The sequence below is a fragment of the Choristoneura fumiferana genome, chromosome 28, assembly GCF_025370935.1.
Source record: "Choristoneura fumiferana chromosome 28, NRCan_CFum_1, whole genome shotgun sequence".
NCBI lineage: Eukaryota > Metazoa > Arthropoda > Insecta > Lepidoptera > Tortricidae > Choristoneura > Choristoneura fumiferana.
Window position 1 is genome coordinate 2,294,537 of NC_133499.1, and position 21,925 is coordinate 2,316,461.

The window sequence follows — 21,925 nt, forward strand, 5'->3', positions numbered from 1 at the left end:
AAAATATCTTATTATATTTTTGCTAATAGATTTCATTGCAGAGTCAGCAGTTAGGCAGTGGTTTAACTACCGCCTAATGCCGATTATTTTGTTTGTCGTATGCCGGACGAGTTGGCCCTTCTCCTCACGTGGGCGCCGAAGAAACCGGCTGAGGGATACCAGAAGGGCAGCAGCGTCTTCTTGGCTACCTTTACATCTTATACTGCGCTCACCAACCCGCCTGCCATGAGTGGCGAGTATTGGCAACCTCTCTAATGTGGCCTATGAGTGAAGCCTATGTCCAACAGTGGACGTCCTACGGCTGTTATTAGAAAGAAAGAGAGAAGATATTCACCATCACAAAATACACATATACACACAACAAATAAAACAAAAAATTACATGAAGACACACATGAAAGTAGTAGGTTCCATCAGCCAAATAAGTATGTTCAAACAAGTTACTATCAAATGAATATGTCGCTAAAGCCGAACTTTCAAGTTGACAGACACGTCCATTGGCATTATTGGTTTTTGACATGCAAACGATTATCAACTCTAGGGTGGTAGACCACATATTTGGCTGATGGTACATATACACAATTTTGTGTGTCCCTGCGAAAGCGAAACGGCCGCTGACTCAGCATTATGCTGAGGCATTAGACGCCTGCAGCGCTGATTTTCTGCCAGAACCTCCTGTGACTTACGGAACGATACACAAATATAAAAAAACACTTAGGTACAGAATACGTAAATAAAATAAAGAAATAAAATAGAGTTTATTATAATAACAAAGAATAAATTACGACAAAGAATAAGCAAAAAAGTGAAAAATAAACTGTTTAAAAAAACAACTGCATATCAATGAGGAAGGCATGTGAAAGCGCTGGTTCAGGGAAAGTATTTTTGGAGCGTTAATAAGTAATCCGCTTGAAGGTTGTAGCATATTATGGTGATGAGATGAAGATAACTTACTTGAGTCCTGCTACAATCTCCATTGCCCCGTTGAAGTTGCCAATGTTCCAGCAGGTCAGGGCCACTCGCAGCACGCAGGCCAACGCCGCCTTCCGATCCTCGGCTGCCTGGGAGAGGACCAGCTCTGTCACCCAAGCTGACACCTGTGGACAAGGAGTTTATCGTTTAGTTTATTTATATAAGTCCACCTCATGCTGTAAGCACACACATAAATCACACAAACTAATCTATGACCACCACCACGCTTTAATGACGCGTACCGAACGCAACCAGCAGGGCTACTACGAAACTCGAAACTCGAAGTTTGTGTCGTGCGGTCCCTCTGACACTTACACTATTTAATACGAGAGCGAGAGGGACGGTACGAGACGAACTTCGAGCTTCGTCTGGCCCTGCGGAGCTCATCTTAAAGGTCACAGCTCATTAGAGCCACCCGGCACCCGACCAGCACTGCCTCGACTTTCGGCGTCCACTCGTCGACAGGTGGTCCACGGGTGGACGCCGCGTTTACAACGAGTGGACCTCGCGTGATCCAAGAATTTCCTAGTAGTCACTATGGCAGCGAGCGGCGAGCTGTCACCGAGTGGTCCACTCGCCGTCCGCGCGTGGCAAACTCGCGTGTGAGGCGATCCGGTGACGTTACGGAGTTGATGTAGTGAGCGCATACCTACCCATACAAATACATATGTACAATACTAACCGCTCGAGGCGAGGCGGTGCTGGTCGGGTGCCGGGGCGCTGTAATGCATCTGTGACCTTTAGAGCAACACAACCGTTCACCATAATGCTACCAAATGTTAGACGCTGAACTCAGAGAGGAGTTCTGGTTGAATTCGAAACGCGCCACTGTGTTGCGGTGGTGGTGATAGCTGGGTTTGTGTGGTTTGTGTATTAAAATTAGCTTTCGAATAAAAATTGCATCAAATTGTTCTACCCGTTTGAGATACCCGATGTCAAAGGCAGACAAAGATTGGTGTCAAACTAATACTTAATACCCCTCTTTTGCGTTGGGGTTAAAGAAAAACCATTTTTAATACAAGGTTTTTTGCTGACTGTACTTTTCGTTGACTGTACTTGCATTGTCATCCAAACTGCGTTTCCGTAGCAAATTTCAAGTCACTGCCATTAACTGTTGAGGAGAATCCGTCCTGTGAGACGGTCCTGGCCAGACTATCAGGATGTCACTATCAGATTATTGTATTGTCATTGTCACTAGATTTATTATAGGTATTCCAAGCTTCAAGAAAATACGACTACAGGAAGTGGATCAAATTTAGCTTCCAAAATTTGACATAAACAAACAAATAAATAAAGAAACAAACAGGGCAAGCTAAAGAAAAGCTTGTAACTAAATAAAATCAGGTAAAAACTCACAATTTGGCGCCAAAAATCGCCATTTTGATTTTTCAAGAATTTCATGTACCTACCAGTGTCACTCGCATCATCAAAAGGAATCTATGACGTCTCATTCATCAAAATTGGTTCAGCCGTTGAGTAGTTATTTTTTTTTATAAAATGAAAAATTTTATACGTCGTATTATTAAGTTTCATCAATACAATTTATTATACAATTTAAAATTCAGCCGAAGCCAATCAAGTTACGAGAGGACAAATAGGAATAGACATACATACATACATCATTCCAGCCTATATACGTCCCACTGCAGGGCACAGGCCTCCTCTTGGAAAGAGAGGGCTTAGGCAGTAGTTCCCACGCGGCCCCAGCGCGGATTGGGAACTTCACACACACCGTTGAATTGCTTCGCAGGTTTGTTGTGCAGGTTTCCTCACGATGTTTTCCTTCACCGTAAAGCTCGTGGTAAATTTCAAATGTAATACAAACACATAACCCTGCTTCCTCGGAATAGATTGATCACAATCCAAATCTATATTAATAATTTCGTCAAGGGGTACGGTAGACTCGAACGAAATGCACATCAAATTGAAGAGCGTAAAAAATTAGTCAATCCGAGTCGACAACTTGTAGGTGGAAAATTCGGATTATCGAGTATTATCAATATAAACTTGAATAAATTAAGTATATAATGGCGTTGCGAAGTAAACATGTCAAAGTCATCACATCAAAGTGGCGTTAGTGTCATCACGTGTCACAGGTTTGCATTTCGTTCTCCATTGTGACCTCTTAAGGGCCCCACACACGGTACGATTCGTCGATTTTCATCAGATCGATCGTACAGACGAATCGTACCGTACCGTAAGGGGGCCCTTTAGGTCTAATTTCTTTGATTATGAGACAGACATCATAATTTGGGGCAAATAAGATTTAGGAGAAATATCTACTGGTGCAATACCGATACGTAGGTTAGCCGTTAAATTGTTTGTGATAATAATTAAGGCTGGGAATATACGTCAGATTTTTCGATAAGTACGACAGTCTTTACTGGCAAAAAAAAAATTCAAACATATTATTATGAGTCTACATTTTACCCGAGCGAAGCCGGGTTTTCATCTAGTATGTATTAAATGCTAGTAAAATAGAAATCGAATTACATTTTCTAACCGATTGAACCAAACTTTTGGGACGCGGATTATCTCGAACGACACGTTCGGGCCCGGGGGCTATCGAACGAAGTGATAGTATTTGCATTTTATTATGAATAGACGGATTACATGAGGCCCCGTAGGATAGGATAGGATGGGGAGTATTAGTACATATAATAGATACAGTTTGGTCAATATTGACACGAATAATTTAACGCAAACTTTTTTTGGCAACCCTAATAATCACCCCGACAAGCAGTAATGTATAGGCTGACCAGGAATGTATTAAAAAACCTGACGCGAGGGCAGCACTTCTACGTTTTATATTGCAACATTCTTTACACTTACAACGATGTCGATTATATTGACAACGGTGTCGGTGATGTTATACAAAGGAATATTTTCTAATTCCTCAGACTTTTTCTATGACAAATACTTTTATAACTGAAACCGCGGGGTATGCCTAGTATAGAATAAACGGACATAGCTTAACAAAGTGACTGCTCTTCTATACAGCCCTCTGAAGGGTTGGGGCCTCACGGACAGTAAGGCACTTGTCTCACCGCCAGCGAGGAAACGATTGGCTATCGACTATTTTCTCGCTCAAGAAACGAACAAAAGATATAAGATCCTGTGTGAATAAAAGAGACACATATATTATTAGTTGATCGCTGGCTGTTCACACTGTCGGCGAGAACTCGTCCTTACATATTTTGTCGCAGCAACAAGAGCTATAAAACTCGCTGAGCTATAGATACTCGCTCAGCGATGTCAGCTTGGCGGCCGCCCCGCACGAGCAAGTCGAGTGGAGCGAGTAATCGCCCGTCGCACGCGAACACTCGCTTACAGCCGAGCGACAAAACTACACTCGCTCCTCGCTGCTCGCCCACTCGTTTCTAGTTACTCGCTCTACTCGCTTCTCGCTCATCGTCGGCGGTGGGACAAGTGCCTAATGCCTCTCGTAAGAGAACCGTAGATACCACAATATTCGTACGAGTAGATACGGGAATTGGCTAGTTTTCTGATTTTTTTTCTTAGTTTTCTAATTCAGTAATGGGCGATGGATGAAACTTTTAAAAGTGGCTGATTTTTTTTTATCGGCAGGTATAAGTTTACTCGTCAAGGGAAAAATTATCAGATTTTTCTGTAGTACAATCACCAGCACCAATATCTGACACATGCGTGCATAAATATCTGATACGACTCTATTTCTAGGGCCGGAAGGACGTGCCAGATATTTCTGCACGCTCCGTTGTGGCAGGTATTAATGCTGGTGACTGTAAGAAATAATTATTAAAATAAAATAGTTTTTATTCCCGCCAAAATGAACTACTACGGCTGAATACGGTTTTTGTCTTGGCCCTCATGAACGAATGAAAAAAAAACCTAACGTCAATGTCAAATAGTTTACATTCGTCATAACCTTGCCCTATCTATACCTACTACGAAGTGCTAAACTCGAACTTCGTTTGTTGCCGTCCCGCTGAAGCTTATGTCATTTAATACGCGAGTGAAAGAGACGGTGCTATACGATCTTCGAATTCGTAGTAGGCCCTCTGTTTCGCATGTTAGCAGTTTTCATGTTTTTAAAATATATAGATATATATACATAGATAAAAAAACAGCCACTTTTTAAAATTTCATTCCATTCCCGAATAAGTCGCAATTATACGGCACCAAGCATTTCAGTAACATATTTTATGTCCAAAATAAAATTTAATTATTATTGAATTTAAGATTAATAAGTTTTCATAATACTTGTACTTGTACTTGTGTTGCTTAGTACCCATAACACAAGCTTTGCTAAGCTTACTTAGGGACTAGGTCAATTGGTGTGAATTGTCCCGTGATATTTACTTGTATGAAACTTGAATTTTCCATTTCAGTTTGATAATTAATGTAATGTAGGGTGACGACAGTCAAGTGTAAAAAACATGTATCTATGCGAACCACTCAAAAATATGTTACCACGGCCTTATTGTGTCGGAATAAGAGTGTGGTACATATTTTTGAAGGGTTAGATAAGAACATATTTTTGCACTTGACTGTACTTATTCAGTGATTATTGGCTTTAAGAATATCATTAAGTAGGTAATTAATTAAATAATGAGTTAAAGAGACCGTGATACTTCAAATCGAGTCAAAATCAAAATGTCTTTATTGCGGTTATGGGTAATAAAGTGGACAGACAGCAATACTTAAAGAAACGCCATTGCCTGCTGCTCTAGAGGCGAACAATATTCTTGCTTGTTAGCTTCATCTAGGTATTGAATTAAGAATAAGAATAAGAAATCTTTATTTCGCATAAGTAAAAAGTAAAAACGTGTTCATGCTAAGATAAAAAAGAGAAAAATGAATTAAATAAAAATACAAAATGCGAAAAGGCCACTCAGCACTTGTCGGGTCACTAGAGGTGGCTCGACGCTGAATTCGATTTAGGCTGATTATTAATATTTTTAACTCCAGATCACTGATTGTAAATCATCGTGTACCAATCGTGTACCAATATCGATGGAGAAATAGAAATAGAAATAAACTTTATTGTATAAATGTGTCCACAATGGGGTGTTTACAAAAAGTAACTAAGTCCACTTCGGACATACAATAAGAAAACTTATTCAATAATTTATCTTAAACTTATATAATTATTTACGTGCATGTATAATTAAAGCAATGAGCAAAAAATTATTTTGAATCATAAAAGGTTTTATTAAAAGCCAATTTTTAAGTGTAAACTTGAACTTTTTTTTACCCGCTACTTTTTTATTTCAACCGGTAGTTTATACAATATACGCATAGCGGCAAAATAAGCACTTTAGTGATAATAAAATGTGAATAGAATTTGGGATATGTCTGTCCGCGCCTTTAACTTTAAGCGCATCGAATACTATAATTTTATTATCGGAAGACCTTTCTTGCCCGAGGGTCGAGAGCCGGCCGACCTTTCCGACATTGATGACCATTTGGAAATTATATTAACGTATCTACTGTAATAATAAGTTGGAATATAACGGCATTTTTAAGCTTAGCTAAAAAACTGGGTAGTTCCCTAAGTAAAAGAAAAGCAATTGGGTAGTTTGCTGGGTAAAAAAGCAATAGGGTAGTTTGCTGGGTAAAAAAGCAATAGGGTAGTTTGCTGGGTAAAAAAGCAATTGGGTAGTTTGTTGGGTAAAAAATAAAATATTTTATTTAGTCTGTCAGTTAAATTATCAGAAAATATTTGACACGTATTATTTCTTTGGTCAATCAAGGAAAAAATGAGAAAGATGAAGGACATCAAAGTTCTGGAGCGGCCTGTGACGTCACGCAGTGCTAGTGTATCAAGGTATGACGTCACGCGGAACTTTAATTGACTATCCATACTAATAATATAAATGCGAAAGTTTGTTTGTATGTTTGTCCGTCTTTCACGTCGAAACGGAGCGACAGATCGACGTGATTTTTGGCATAAAATGCACAGTTCGCGAGCGAACCGCGCGTGATAAACGAATTCCACGACAAAGCCGCAGGCAAAAGCTAGACAGTAATAAATGTCAAACTTATTCACAAATCGTGGTTTAAAAAGACGTGGGAGGTTCTTAGATAACAATGTAATAAGTGGTATTTAACATAATCTCATTAAATGTGGGCGTATCGCTTGCATCCATTATGCCCTTAGAGCATCAAACCTGCCGGAGCATCCAATGACGCCTAAGCTCTGCCACATTATATGATCATAGAATCCTACTCATATTATGAATGTGAAAATTATAATAATATAATAATGATTATTATTATTGTTTTATATTTTGTATAATATTGTTACTTAGGGTTTACACATATGCATTTATATTTATTCAAATGTTTTGCTCTTTTTGTCGATCCTTATTTTTTTATTGCTCTTCTCTACCACTCAAAGGTTGACTGGCAGAGATCCCTTCAGGGATAAGTCCGCCTTTGTACTTAGCACTTTATTTTTTGTATAACATTTTTAGGGTTCCGGAGCCAAAATGGCAAAAAGGGAACCCTTATAGTTTTGCCAAGTCTGTCTGTCTGTCTGTCTGTCCGTCCGTCTGCGGCTTTGCTCGGGGACTATAAATGCTAGAAAGCTGTTATTTTGCACGGATATATATGTAAACTATGCCGACATAATGGTACAATAAAAAAATTAAAAAAAATTTTTTTAGGGTACCTCCCATAGACGTAAAGTGGGGGTGTTTTTTTTTTCTTATCCAACCCTATAGTGTGGGTTATCGTTGAATAGGACCATCAGGGGTTTGCTAAGACGATTTTCCGATTCAGTGATGTGTTTGCGAAATATTCAACTTTAAAGTGCATTTTTTCAATAAAAATCGAGCGCTCCCCCCCCTCCTCTAAAATCTAAACCGGTGGGTCGAAATGCAAATGACGCCTCCATTTGGTTTAATGCTCTAAGATATGACGTACATGATCTGTGCAAATAATAAACGCCCACGTGGTCTAGAGGACGAAGGGATATTATTATATTATATTGCTTTTGACCTAATTGTATCGATGTCGGGAAGTTTATACATTAAAGCTAAGTCTTATCTTCATCATCATCATCACCCCAGCCTATATACGCTTGGTTAAGAACTTTAGAGGGAATGGTAGGGCGGGGGGTTAGAGGGCTGACTATGAAGCTTGAGGTCCCGGGTTCGATACCCGGTTGAATATTTACAAAACAATACAATACAATACAAATATTATTTATTGTGCACAATTTTATTGTTTTTTTTTTATTCAACTTGATGGCAAACGAGCAAGTGGGTCTCCTGATGGTAAGAGATCACCACCGCCCATAAACATCTGCGATGCCAGGGGTATTGCAGATGCGTTGCCAACCTAGAGGCCTAAGATGGGATACTTCAAGTGCCAGTAATTTCACCGGATGTCTTACTCTCCACGCCGAAACACAACAGTGCAAGCACTGCCGCTTCACGGCAGGATTAGCGAGCCAGATGGTGGTAGCAATCCGGGCGGACCTTGCACAAGGTCCTACCACCTGCAAATTTTTATGTACACCTACTTATTTAAGCTTTCTCGAGCCTTCATCATCATCATCATGTCAGCCGAAAGACGTCCACTGCTGGACGTAGGCCTCCCCCAAGGCTCTCCACTCAGACCGGTCTTGTGCTTTTCGCATCCACCGCGATCCCGCGATCTTAACCAGGTCGTCGCTCCATCTTGTTGGAGGCCTACCTACAGCTCGTCTCCCAGTCCGCGGACGCCATTCGAGAACCTTTTGACCCCATCGGCCATCAGTCCTGCGAGCAATGTGCCCCGCCCACGAGCCTTGGCTAGTTTTAATATACTCCGAAGTGGTTTTTATTTTACACCCTGTAATCTAAGATGGCGTTGCCGGCCTGTCATCAAGTGAGGAACAAAAATGAACTTAATTACAAACGTAATTAGATAGAGCTCAAATAACGGTAGGGAGAGACTCGTGTCGATAGAGAAATATCGATAAACAGAAAGCAGAATTTTCATGGCATTTTTTGACTTGTAGTGACTTCTCACTTATCACACAACATAGGTACTAAAGAAGATTAAAAGTAGAGGTAAACAATAGGCGGCCTTAAGTGAAAGAGCGATCTCTTCAATTAACTTTCGAGCAGTTAAAATGTGAAATAGACATAAAATATGCAATTAGCAATGACTGGACAACAATTCCTGAGTTTTTTTTTATTTCATGTTGAAATTATTCTGTTGTAATGTTAACAAGTGGTTATGTCTCTATAAAAGAAAAAGATTTTTTTTAAATATTTTCCGGCTTTAAACTACTTCTTTTACAGTCAAATAAAAAAAAAATTGCCTATCGATGAACGATGCTAAGCCAGCATTATTATTATCATTATTACATTTTACAATAAATTATATAAGTTCTAAAACAGTATAAGTAGTCAAGCTAAATCCATTTATTAGTTAGTAACTAATATAACCTTCAAATAAAAATACCGAACTAATAATATATATTTTTTTGTAAATTTAAAGAATTAAACAGTTTTTTTTTAAATTTTAATGACAATCACAAACAGCAAAAAAAGAATTAAATACATTGATGCAGGCCTTCTGATTCATGGTCATTCATGAGTTCATTTTTATTTTTATTGGTCATTTATATAGCCCACATTCAATAAAAGGTATTTATTGCCAAATATATGGCATAAACAAATAGACACAGTTCATCTTATGGCCCCCTTAAGATAAAAAGGACATCAATTTTTTTATAGATACGTTGCCTTCCTTATTGGAAATACAATACTACGTAAGACAGAACAGCCAGAAAGGACAGCTGACTACTACGAAACTCGAAACTCGAACTTCATATGTTGCCATCCCGCTGACGCTTATACTATTTAATACGAGAGCGAGAGGGACGGTGCGATACGATCTTTAATTCTAACATGGTGCGGGTGACACTTGATGCGCCGTTTCGTTTTACTCAAAAAAAGCTGCGTTCTAAATATATGGAAGTATATTTCAGTTGTAGCCTGAATATGACTGGAATTAAATATTTACAGCCTTATTCATAAAAAAACCTTAATTGAGGTTTGATCGGTCTGTTACTTAGCAGACTGATTAAGCTTAATAGACGGTTGTCAAGAAGTATGATTCATAAACACTTGCTAGCAGTCTGCTAGTTGTTGAGCTGCTGATAGACGGATTAGACGCGTTATGTTGGCCACCTTGACAAATCAAAGACAAAAAATGGCCTAATCGATAGTTAAAAACAAAAATTGACAGCAGTGACAGCAAATTAGCACGAAAAAAAATAAAAAGCGAGATGTTTTGTTTTCCCGCCATTTCCGATTCGCATGTTTATGTTGTGCAAAAAGCCATAATTATGTTAATCATCCTAATTATTTTCATATTTATTGTTAATTTATTGTTGCTAATTTAGAGGATTTTTAAATACAAATTCTTGAAAATAAATTTTCCAGTTTTTTTATAAATCTTTGCGTAGCCCTGCCTTCACTATAAATATCTTCGGTATGGTTTTTTGCTCTTGTCAAAATCAGCTGTTCAAACTTGTGGCGGCCATTTTGTGACTTAGCAGGGAGATAAAGGAGGGTCTACGGTCCTCTAACTTTAGCAGAGCCTTGATCGACTGATTAGCGCTAACAGACGTTTATGAATCACGTTTTTTAGCATCGAGCCTTCAAGGAGCCTTCAAGGAGGCTCTAACTTTTTATGAATAAGGCTGTTAAACATAAAGAACTATGTTGTATACGTGATAAATTTAACCTATAAGAACTTTATAATCAATTAATAAAATTCAAAGCGCATTAAGTGAAGAAACGTAATATGCATGTAACGTAACACCGGATACTCGTTTAGTAATGGGACCTAATGGATCTTGAGTTATATCGGTACTTATTCATTTGTAGGGCTAAATGGCCAGAAGCCACAGCCCTCGTTTTGGCGCATGTTTTTAAAAATCTCTTTGATTTATGTCAGTCATAAGAATTATATTTTATTACGAAATTGATGACTTTAATTTCAACTATTAATATATCTTACACTGGTGACCCCATGTGAATCAGAAATATATTGTTAATCGTTTCGCTGGTTCGAGAAAATATAATTTAAACATGGGTAATGACGGCGAATCATCAAATAGTGCATGCCGAGTATCAGTACGCGTACCGCCGTTCTGGCCAGAGCGAGCCGACTTATGGTTCGTACAGCTAGAGGCGCAATTTGCTATTGCTGGAATTACTGCGGATAGCACCAAGTTCTATCATGTCATCTCGCAATTAGAGCAGAGGTTTTTACTTCAAGTGGACGATGTAGTCAACAAGCCTCCTTCAGAAGGAAAGTATGAAAAAATCAAGAACGCGTTAATTTCTCGATTGACTCCATCTAACAAGGATTGTCTTCGTCAAGTTGTCAAATACGAAGAGTTGGGCGACCGCAAGCCTTCACAGCTTTTGCGTCAAATGCGCAGTCTCGGAAGATCAGCCATGACAGACGAAATGCTACTATTCCTGTGGTCCTCACGTCTGCCGGCGCAAGTCCAAGCATTTGTTGCAGCTCAGCCTTCTACTATGGATTTGGATACTTTGGCTGAACTGGCAGATAAGGTTAATGAAGTACCATCGCCGCCCATGTTAAGCCAAGTAACTGCCACAGCTCAACCGGAGCATACAAACCACTTCAACGAATCCAACAACTTCAATTGACACGTTAAAAGAATTAGTACTACGTTTCGAAGATCTATCGCAACAGGTTGCGGAACTATCAGTGGACGGGCTGCGGCAACGTCGCGACGTTACGAAGAAACCCCGCAACGACAGTTTTGATGGTGCTGATTCTAAGGCTTCCAAACTGTGCTGGTATCATCGCTGTTTCAAAAATCGAGCTTCGAAGTGCATTTCACCGTGTGCATGGAAAAACATTTCGACGGCGGGAAATGTGACGGGCAGGCGTTAGGGGCGGATAGCTTCTGCCCATCTTACTCTGGCCGCCCTACTCGTCTCTTTGTGACAGATCGGTCAAGTAAACAACAATTTCTTGTTGATACTGGTTCGGACCTCTGTGTTTACCCCCGAAAAGCGCTACCAGATCGAAGAGCACGAACAAATTATGAGCTGTACGCTGCTAACGGAACATTAATTGAAACTTACGGGTGGGTTCAGCTACATTTGGATTTCGGCCTTCAACGTGACATCACCTGGCGATTTATAGTGGCAGACGTCACCAAGCCAATTATCGGCGTGGATCTATTAACATTTTACCACCTTTTGGTAGACACTCGTAATCGCCGCCTTATTGATGGTACAACTTTACGCAGTACTGAAGGAACCCTTGCGCACTCTTCTATTCCTCAAGTTAGAGCTGTTTTCGGAGCTTCGCGTTTTCATGATTTATTGGAGCGATATCCGAACATAACACGCCCGGCATGCAATCCTCATGAATCACGGGTGAAACACAACACGGTTCACTACATACGTACTTCCCCTGGTCCTCCTGTGTCATGTAAGCCCCGCCGCCTTGCTCCTGACCGCCTTATAATAGCTAAACGCGAATTCCAAGACATGATTGCAAATGGCATAGCCAGGCCATCTGATAGTCCATGGAGTTCAGCCCTTCATTTAGTTCCTAAGAAGACAGATGGTTGGCGCCCGTGTGGAGACTATCGTGCTTTGAATGCTCGAACTATTCCGGATCGTTATCCTATAAGGCACATTGCAGACTTTGCCAATCAACTATCTGGATGCAAAATTTTTACAACACTAGATTTAGTAAAGGCATATAATCAAATTCCTGTTTATGCTGAGGATATTGGAAAGACAGCCATTACAACTCCATTTGGGCTGTTCGAGTTTCCATTTATGGGCTTTGGCTTAAGGAACGCAGGACAGACATTCCAAAGGTTCATGGATGAAGTACTCCGAGGCCTAGAATTCGCTTTTCCATACTTGGATGACGTTTTGATCGCCTCTCGGTCGGATGAAGAGCATGAAAATCACCTGACTCAGGTTTTTGAGCGATTCGCGAAGTATGGCGTTTTGATTAATCCAGCTAAGTGTGTACTTGCGCAGACCAGCGTTAAATTTCTGGGATATCATATTGATCGCTATGGCAGCAAACCACTTCCGGATAAAGTTAAAGCTATTACAGAGTTCCCTCAGCCCAAGACATACCGAGAGCTTAGACGTTATTTAGGGATGCTGAATTTTTATCGGCGTTTTATTCCGCACGCAGCGCATGTTCAAGCCCCGTTACATCACCTATTCTCAGGGCCAAAAATCAAACCTTCCGCCCTCATACCTTGGACTGCAGAGTTGATTGATGCGTTTGTTACCTCTAAAAAGAGCCTGGCTGATGCTACGTTACTGGGACATCCTGACTCCTCAGCTGAAATAGCATTATTTACGGATGCCTCAGATACGGCTATAGGTGCAGTTTTGCAACAAAGAAGTCTTAACAGTAATCGTTGGGAGCCGTTGGGATTTTATTCCCAGAAGTTACATCCTGCGCAGCAAAAGTACAGTCCTTATGATCGGGAACTTCTGGCAATTTATAATGCTGTGAAACATTTTAGATTCATGTTAGAGGCCAGAGCTTTTATTATTTTTACCGATCACAAGCCACTTACATCTGCCTTCAGTACACGTCATGATTGCTGCTCACCACGTCAGTTCAGGCATTTAGATTTCATTGGCCAGTTCAGTACTGATATCAGGCATATATCTGGAAAGCACAATGTTGTTGCTGATACGCTTTCTCGTACTGAAGCCATAACTACAGTACCTCTGGACTACGCTGCTCTTGCACGTTCTCAGGATCAAGATCGGGAGTTGCAAGAATTTCTCCGCAATGGTACTGCATTGAAATTACAAAAAATAAATGTTCCTGGGTTTAACTCAGTTATAATCTGCGATACTTCGACACAATTGCCTCGTCCATATCTTACGCCCGAATTTCGACGGATGGTATTTGACACCTTGCATAATCTTAGCCATCCCGGCGTTTCAACATCAGCATTACTAGTGGCACAACGGTTTGTGTGGCCAGGCGTGCGTCGAGACTGCAGACAGTGGGCGAGACAGTGTCTTGATTGTCAGCGCAGTAAGATTGCACGACATGTTAAAGCGCCTTTGACAGCGTTTATTGCCCCGACTCAACGGTTTGCACACGTGCACATGGATTTAGTTGGGCCTCTTCCGATGTCGAACGGCTTTCAATATTGGCTCACGGTAATAGATAGATTTACCAGATGGCCCGAAGTTTATCCTCTGAAAGATATTACTGCTGAAACGGTTGCCAAAACCTTTGTTGCTGAGTGGGTGTCTCGTTTTGGTTGTCCAGTTCAAATTTCAACAGATAGAGGACGTCAATTTGAAAGTCACTTGTTCAAGTCTCTAGCAAATATTCTTGGCGCCAGGCATTCTCCAACCACTGCTTATCACCCAGAAGCTAATGGAATTGTGGAGCGTCTGCACCGCCAGCTGAAATCCGCCATTATGTGCCATCGAAATTCGGATTGGGCAGAGGTACTTCCCCTAGTTTTGCTCGGAATTCGCTCAGCATGGAAAGGAAATCTTCAGTCGTCTGTGGCAGAATTAGTTTACGGCGAGCCGTTGCGACTGCCGGGAGAATTTTTCGTGCCAAGCAACGATCATCTAGTGGATATTACAGACTTTACATCACGTCTGCGTAGCCATATGGCAAGATTATTACCTCAGCCAACAACGTGGAACTCAGGAAACAGAACATTTTACGTTCCTAAAATTCTAGACACTGCCACACATGTATTTTTGCGAGAAGGAATGTCTCGTAGGTCATTACAACCACCTTACGTTGGCCCATATAAGATTCTAGAACGAAATAATAAAACAATGAAACTGAATATCGGCGGCAAAGAAGTGACAGTTTCTATTGATAGAGTTAAGCCGGCCTATGTAATGGCAGATGAAAGCCCATCAGATGATTCTCCCTCAATTTTGAGTACTCCGTCTACTGATCCTGCGCATGAAATGTCTCTGCCTCCAGCTCCAGAACAGACTACACGCGCTGGACGTTGTATTCGTCGTCCGTCGCGATTCCTTTCTGGAGTATCGGTCTCCGAGGGGGGCTGATGTAGGGCTAAATGGCCAGAAGCCACAGCCCTCGTTTTGGCGCATGTTTTTAAAAATCTCTTTGATTTATGTCAGTCATAAGAATTATATTTTATTACGAAATTGATGACTTTAATTTCAACTATTAATATATCTTACACATTGGTAAGAACGGTCATTCTTGCAAACTCCGTTAAGCCTTTACTTAAGTGGCAAGTTCCAACCTAGAATATTCTCATCAAAATTAAAGTAATAATCGGATTAATGATGACATTAATTATGATTCAGATTTTAAATTATTGGTTTTATCGACTCAAGTTTCGACACTTTTACTCTCTAGTCTGTGATATTGACAGCTGTCACCCGCACCATGCTACAGTGAAAGTACTGTACGTATAGGAAAATCTTCGCTAATCCTACTAAAGCTATTACTAATGCATAAATGGTTTTCCATCGGTAAAAGTCAGATCTTAAAATTTTTTTTTTAATCGGACACGTGCGAGTCGAACTCGCGCACGAAGGGTTCCGTGCCATTCTCTAGACAACATTAGACATAAGCGAAAAAACGGCAAAAAAATCTAGTTTGTTGTACAGCCCCCTTTAAATATTTAGTTTATTTTTATCGAAAATACAAACTGAGACATGGATGCACAGAAAAACCAGAAAAGAGACCAGCACTGGGGTTTGGGAAAAAACCAACCATAATTTGATTGCTTAGTAGCGACATCTCTTGTCTGGGTGAGCGGTTGGTTCCGAAAGAGTGTGACGTCTGTCAACGCTACATAGATGTCGCTAGTGCTGCTGCTTAAGTAGCAAAGTAGGAATAAGCAACCTGAGATATGTATGCATAGGAAAAATTCGTGTCTAGATTCCTGTCCAGCAGTGGTGTAGGGGTTATAGCACGCAGCATGGATTGCTGAGGACCTGGGTTCGATTCCCAGTGCTGGTCTCTTTTTCTGGTTTTTCTGTGCAACCATGTCTCAGTTTGTATTTTCGATATGGTTTCACGGGATACCCGTAAAAGTAACAAATTTGGAGTTAAAATAAAAAATACAAAAAGACCCCAAAAAACCAATCATAGTTTATTTTTATTTAATTATTTCTTTTTAAAGTGATTATACAACTAAAGATTCTGTGAATATTTCAAGCGACTATTTCTATCATATGTTGCCGTTATTAATATCAAGCAAAAAACAACAAAACAATCACTTATGTTGTATGAGAGCCCCCTCAAATATTTATTTTATTATGTTGTTATAGCGGCCACAGTAATACTTAATTTGTAAAAAATTCAGGTGTCTAACTATTACGACTCAAGAGATTCTGTGACAGACGAACGGACAGACAGACAGACAGCGGAGTCTCAGTAATAGGGTTCCGTTGGCACCCTTTGGGTACGGAACCCTAAAAAGGATAGAATGGAAACGAAAATAGCATTATTATTGGATTCAGACTCGAATAGTTCTCGAGTGGAGACCGCGGATTGGCAAACGCAGCGTAGAACGTCCACCAACGAGGTGGACGGATGACCTGGTTAAAGCCACAGGCTGCGTGGGTGCAATGATGATTTAGGCTAAAAAGAGTACCGATACATAATCATTCATTCAAGTACTCAAAAAACATAATCCTCCTTCGGGCAGTCGGGTAAAAAGAACAGTCAGCAAAAAAAACTTGTAAGAATGAAATGTTATATGTAGTGAAAAAAGTTTTTACACGGGCCAAGTCAAAATCACTAAATAAAAATAAATAAATAAATATCATGGGACACTTGACACCAATTGACCTAGTCCCAAACTAAGCAAAGCTTGTACTATGGATACTAGGCAACGGATAAACATACTTATATAGATAAATACATACTTAAATACATATCAAACATCCAAGACCCGAGAACAAACATTCGTGTTATTCACACAAATATCTGCCCCGGCCGGGATTCGAACGCAGGACCTCAAGCTTCGTAGTCAGGTGCTCTAACCACTTAGCCATCCGGTCGCCTTATGCCAAAGTCATAAAGACTTTGACACGGAAAAACTTTTCTCACTTGAACCATAGTTCATATACTCGTATACTCGTACATATATACCAACTTATTTCAATGATACCTAATGGCAATGCCTTTGTTATAGCGACACGAGCTATGTCCACGTGTCTGGTTCTAAACTTTTAATGAGGTATTCCCGTGCCGGGCACGGCTTACTGCTTAGCTACGATTATGTCTAATGTTTCCATACATGCCTCGGGCATTATTTATGGGGACATTGGGGACTTACCCCCTTATTCATAAAACTTAACAAGCCTATGTTAACTAACAAATGCTTTGTCCCTTTCTAACAAATACAAATGTCGAAGTGACAGATAAGGACAAACAAATTTTAGCGGCATTTTAACTAAAATAGGTTTGATTGTCGTTTATGAATAAGGGGGTTAGTATTTGCGGGGAAGTATGATTCTACGTCCTACAAGCATTTCTATCAAGTGTTAGCTCGGACCGGTTTTTTTTATTTTTTTTATTTGACTGGATAGCAAACGAGCAAGTGGGTCTCCTGATGGTAAGAGATCACCACCGCCCAAAGACACCTGCAACACCAGAGGGATTGTAGATGCGTTGCCAACCTAGAGGCCTAAGACGGGATACCTCAAGTGCCAGTAATTTCACCGGCTGTCTTACTCTCCACGCCGAAACACAACAGTGCCAGCACTGCTGCTTCACGGCAGGATTAGCGAGCACGATGGTGGTAGCAATCCGGGCGGACCTTGCACAAGGTCCTACCACCTGCAAAATTGCAAAACAATCGCAACGCGCATCGCATCGCGGTAATGGTGGACTACTTGTCTCGGTTGGACAAGAGGACGATGCCCGAGAAGGTGTTCAAGCACGTCCGCGAGGCGGCAAAGGGCTGGTTACAGGGAATAATTTATTGAATCAGGCGTTACTTTGCGGAGGTCCATATCAATGAACTAAAAGAATTTCCTTGCTCACCCGCGACCTTACGATAGCTAAGCTTATGCAAAATATGCGTGTTCATGCAGTTCCTCCACCTCCACACTGTAAGAACACACACAAATCACACAAACCCATCTATCACCACCACCACACTACACTGACGCGTTTCGAACTCAACCAGAGCTCATCTTCAGAGTGACACAACCGTACACCATGCTACCAGTTGTTAGACTACCACCAGTACCAGTTGTCAGTGTAGTGTGGTTTTTTTATTTATCTAGTAGTAAAAATGTGGGATCGTTTGAAGGCAAACAAACTTTTAAAACAAAAAGTAAAAAAGTTTATTAAAAAAAATTAAATGGAATACGTAAAAAAACAAATGAAAACAGAAAACACAACTAGCACGTAGGCTCACCCGATCGTAACTCACACTCTTTTACTCATTCGCTCGTCTCATTCACTCCACATTAGTCTTCAGTCATTCGGTCGCTCGTTTACATCAAATCATTCTAACATTAATCCACCCTCATTCCCACATTCGGCCATCCTACACACATGACTGTCCCCAGGCATCCTTTAAACAAAACATCTTAAACATCTAAACATCTTAACCTAGGTACACCTTAACACTGTAAACATGTGTGATACAGCTTTGTAGAACCAGCACAAACATCATCTTACACTATGAAAACCAACTTAACTAACTTTATTCTTAGTGCAACTAAACATCTTTAAGGGGTAAAAACAAACAATTTTAAATTTTACACCATACCGTAACATACCAGCAAAAGAAAAACCATAACAACAATCTATAACAATCTTAAACTTTACACCACACCAGTAGGTAAACACTTTTTTTATACACCCTCTGACAGTCTGCGCCTTTAACACTAAATAATTATGTAGGTAATTCTCGTGGTGCTTCATCGCTGGCACCACTCCGAAGCACTCGTCATCTATTAGACTGTCCGTCTCTACGTATCCCGGCGATAAAACACGGGTCGCACCGAGCCCCGTCAACAACAGTTCGCACTTTTCGTAGCCCGGCGCGCCTAACAACTTATTACAGTTCTCCGACACCAAATTTACGTCACTGCCGAAGTCCACAAACGCGTTAGAACATCGATCAAACAATAAAATCTTTGTCGACTTTCGATCGATGTTTTGATCTCTAGTTCGATCACATCTGCTTGAGCTACTGTCACTGTCAACGTCATTATTTTTGTGACATCTGACGTCCGTCGCTGTCATTGCCGCCATCTTCGCCGCCAGGTCTATGTCGTTCCCGGTCGTTCCAATCCATGCACATTCATTGTCCCACTCATTCGTTCGAACATCAGCTCGCACGCATAAGTTCGTTCCATTCGATTCGTTCTCGTTCGAATTCGCTGATCGACTTCCGCCAGCGCCGCCATTATGTTTCACGTCAGCTGATTGGCTCGATATCGTTGATGCACAGTGTGCCGATATGTGCCCGACTTGGTTACATCGCAAACACTTCGTATCATTTTCTTCGTTTTGCGCACACATGGACACATGATTTCTTTCCTCTTCACAACTATAGCACATTTGATAAACTGGTTTGAGCCGTTTTCGTTCATATCTTGTAGCGAATGCGTAGGTACCATCTTACTCTTAATAATGTCATATATTCTGAGCTTCTCCTTTAAGTCGTTATATGTTGTAACGCCGTATAACATTATTTTGTTGGTTTCAACATCTTCTATCCCGTCGACAATATACTGTATTGTAACATAGTCGGCATTTTCCTCTTTTGCCCAACTCGCGCATCGTAAGTAGGTAGTCAAGGCAACTCTCGTCTACCTTCTTTTTACGCGCCGCCATTAGCTCGTGTATCGCCTTTATGTCGATCGTGTCATGGAATTCTTCGCCTAGCGCGTACTTTAACTCGTCCCACGACTTAAACGGTCGCTCCGCTTGGAGCCAGAGCGCCGCACCCAGTACCACCAGTCATGCTACGCCTAGCACAAATAATTGTTGTAAGGGCGTCCACCCAATATCACAGCGTTTTCTTCAATATCTTCGATAAATTTAGTCACGCTTTCCATCTCGTCTTGCGCGCTAAATTTACTTACTAAGTCGTCAATGTACTGCAAGCTTTCATCAACGTCGTACGTCGTCATCAACTCCTGCAGTAGTCGTCGTCGTCGTATGGAGTTTCAGTGTTGTGGCTCATCCACACCGCCACTCTGAGCCTCGCTAACTGCCCCGTCATACATCGTATCTGCTTGCATCTGTCCGATGTGCCGTTTCTCGCCGCTCAGAAGCCACCGTCTTACTCCCGAAGCCAGCAGAAACTCGTCGTCGCTGTTATTTCGGCCGCCCGTCGTAATTAGCAACCGCCGTAACAGAAAATGTAACCGCCTTGTTACACGTAGCACAACGTTCGTCGTCGTATTCGCAGTAATTTTTTTTCCTTCTGATCCCGGACGAGCCCCCAAAAATGTGGATCGTGCGAAGGAAAACAAACTTTAAAACACAAGTAGAAAAGTTTATTAAAAAAAACTAAATGGATTACGTTAATTGACAAAATAAAACAGGAAAACACATGCAGCAACTAGGCTCACCGATCGTAACTCACACTCTTTTACTCATTCGCTCGTCTCATTCACTCCACATTAGTCTTCAGTCATTCGGTCGCTCGTTTACATCAAATCATTCTAACAGTAATCCACCCTCATTCCCACATCAATACTTATAACAGTTTATTTTACCTACTTACACGGAAAACTTTTGATTTTACATATATAAAACTTTTTAATCTTAAATTTACATGGTTGCCTTAGATTTTGTTATATAACAAATATACAACGCTTTATCATAAATGTTTCATTTTTAACACCAAGTATCAAAATAATATGAGTGCCGTATTGCCTCGGGTTGTTCTATCGTCCTATCACTACCAACGTAATATCTAGAATATCAGGACATTAAATTTGAACCTTTGTTTGTTTTTCAATATGAATGTGTAGTGGCACGTGCCAACTCGGTAGCTAGCGGCTTTGCGATAATAGTGACAATGGACTTTGTTTGAAAGATAAGGGCTCGAAGCGAAAAATTCACCTGGGAAGATTCATATAGCTGTGCGCTGCTTACCTCGTTGAACCTCTTGATGAGTGCGCGCACAGTCCTCGTGGCTTGCTGCGCGCGCGTCGGCGGCGCGCGGCGGATCACGGGGCGCTCCCTGCTGCCCCAGGGCCCCTCGCCGCCCAAGTCGAGGGTCACCTGGCGCAGATAGTCTATCGGAGGTAGTACCTGTGGACAAAAGGGTTCTTTTAACGGCTGTTCTCATTCATTTACCGTTTTACCGTTTCACGTCTTATTTTTCCGCAAAAATGACACTCAAATTCATTGACATCTATGTACCTACCTTTGAGCACTAGACTAGCTGTTTGAAGCAAAACACGCTTGAATTTATTTTTGATTCAAACGGGACATTAGCTTATTTAGGTCAATTAACAGGTAGTCAATGAAAAAAAAACACTTTTAAAAGTCATTTATTTAGAAAAGTTAACTGTTAATATATTACAAATTAAAAATGTAATATTCAAAATGTTTATTTATATTTATCAGAGGAACAAATTTGCTTTAACACAGCTGGTGATGCTTTTAAGTAAGAATGAAACTCTTGGCACGTTTTTTTTATGCTAACCTTAGTTATCAACATCGCCTTTAGAACTCAATTTTTGCGTGATTTTTGAAACGGGACAAATTCACGTCCCGTTTTCATTTTACACCGGGACTCTTAATCAAAAAAAGGGACAGTCCCGTTCAAAACGGGACGTCTCGTCTGGTCACGTTGCGCATCAATCATCAATTATTACTTTGGCACAACCCCTGTCACGGACGTCAACAACTATAGTGAACGGTTCACAAAACCGCGCTGTGAACTAATTTTGTGCGTCGTTTTAATGTAAGAAACATGCAGTCTATACAAA

The 21,925-nt window shown here is 40.7% G+C and overlaps 1 protein-coding gene across 1 annotated transcript; it reads right to left on the reverse strand.

Annotated features, from left to right (window-relative positions):
• Positions 1 to 949: 949 nt before the first annotated feature.
• Positions 950 to 21,654, reverse strand: LOC141443734 (1-phosphatidylinositol 4,5-bisphosphate phosphodiesterase epsilon-1-like). The gene is made up of 3 exons (XM_074109083.1): positions 21,640 to 21,654; positions 21,084 to 21,242; positions 950 to 1,096 (listed from the first exon to the last, which is right to left on the reverse strand). The coding sequence occupies exons 1-3, from the start codon at positions 21,652 to 21,654 to the stop codon at positions 950 to 952; spliced, it is 321 nt and encodes a 106-aa protein (XP_073965184.1).
• Positions 21,655 to 21,925: the final 271 nt, after the last annotated feature.

Excerpts from the sequence above, each read along its gene's own strand:
- LOC141443734 (XM_074109083.1), bottom strand. Across the intron at positions 1,097-21,083 it reads TCATCAAGAGGTTCAACGAG|GTGTCAGCTTGGGTGACAGA; the intron begins GTAAGCAGCGCA and ends CCTTGTCCACAG.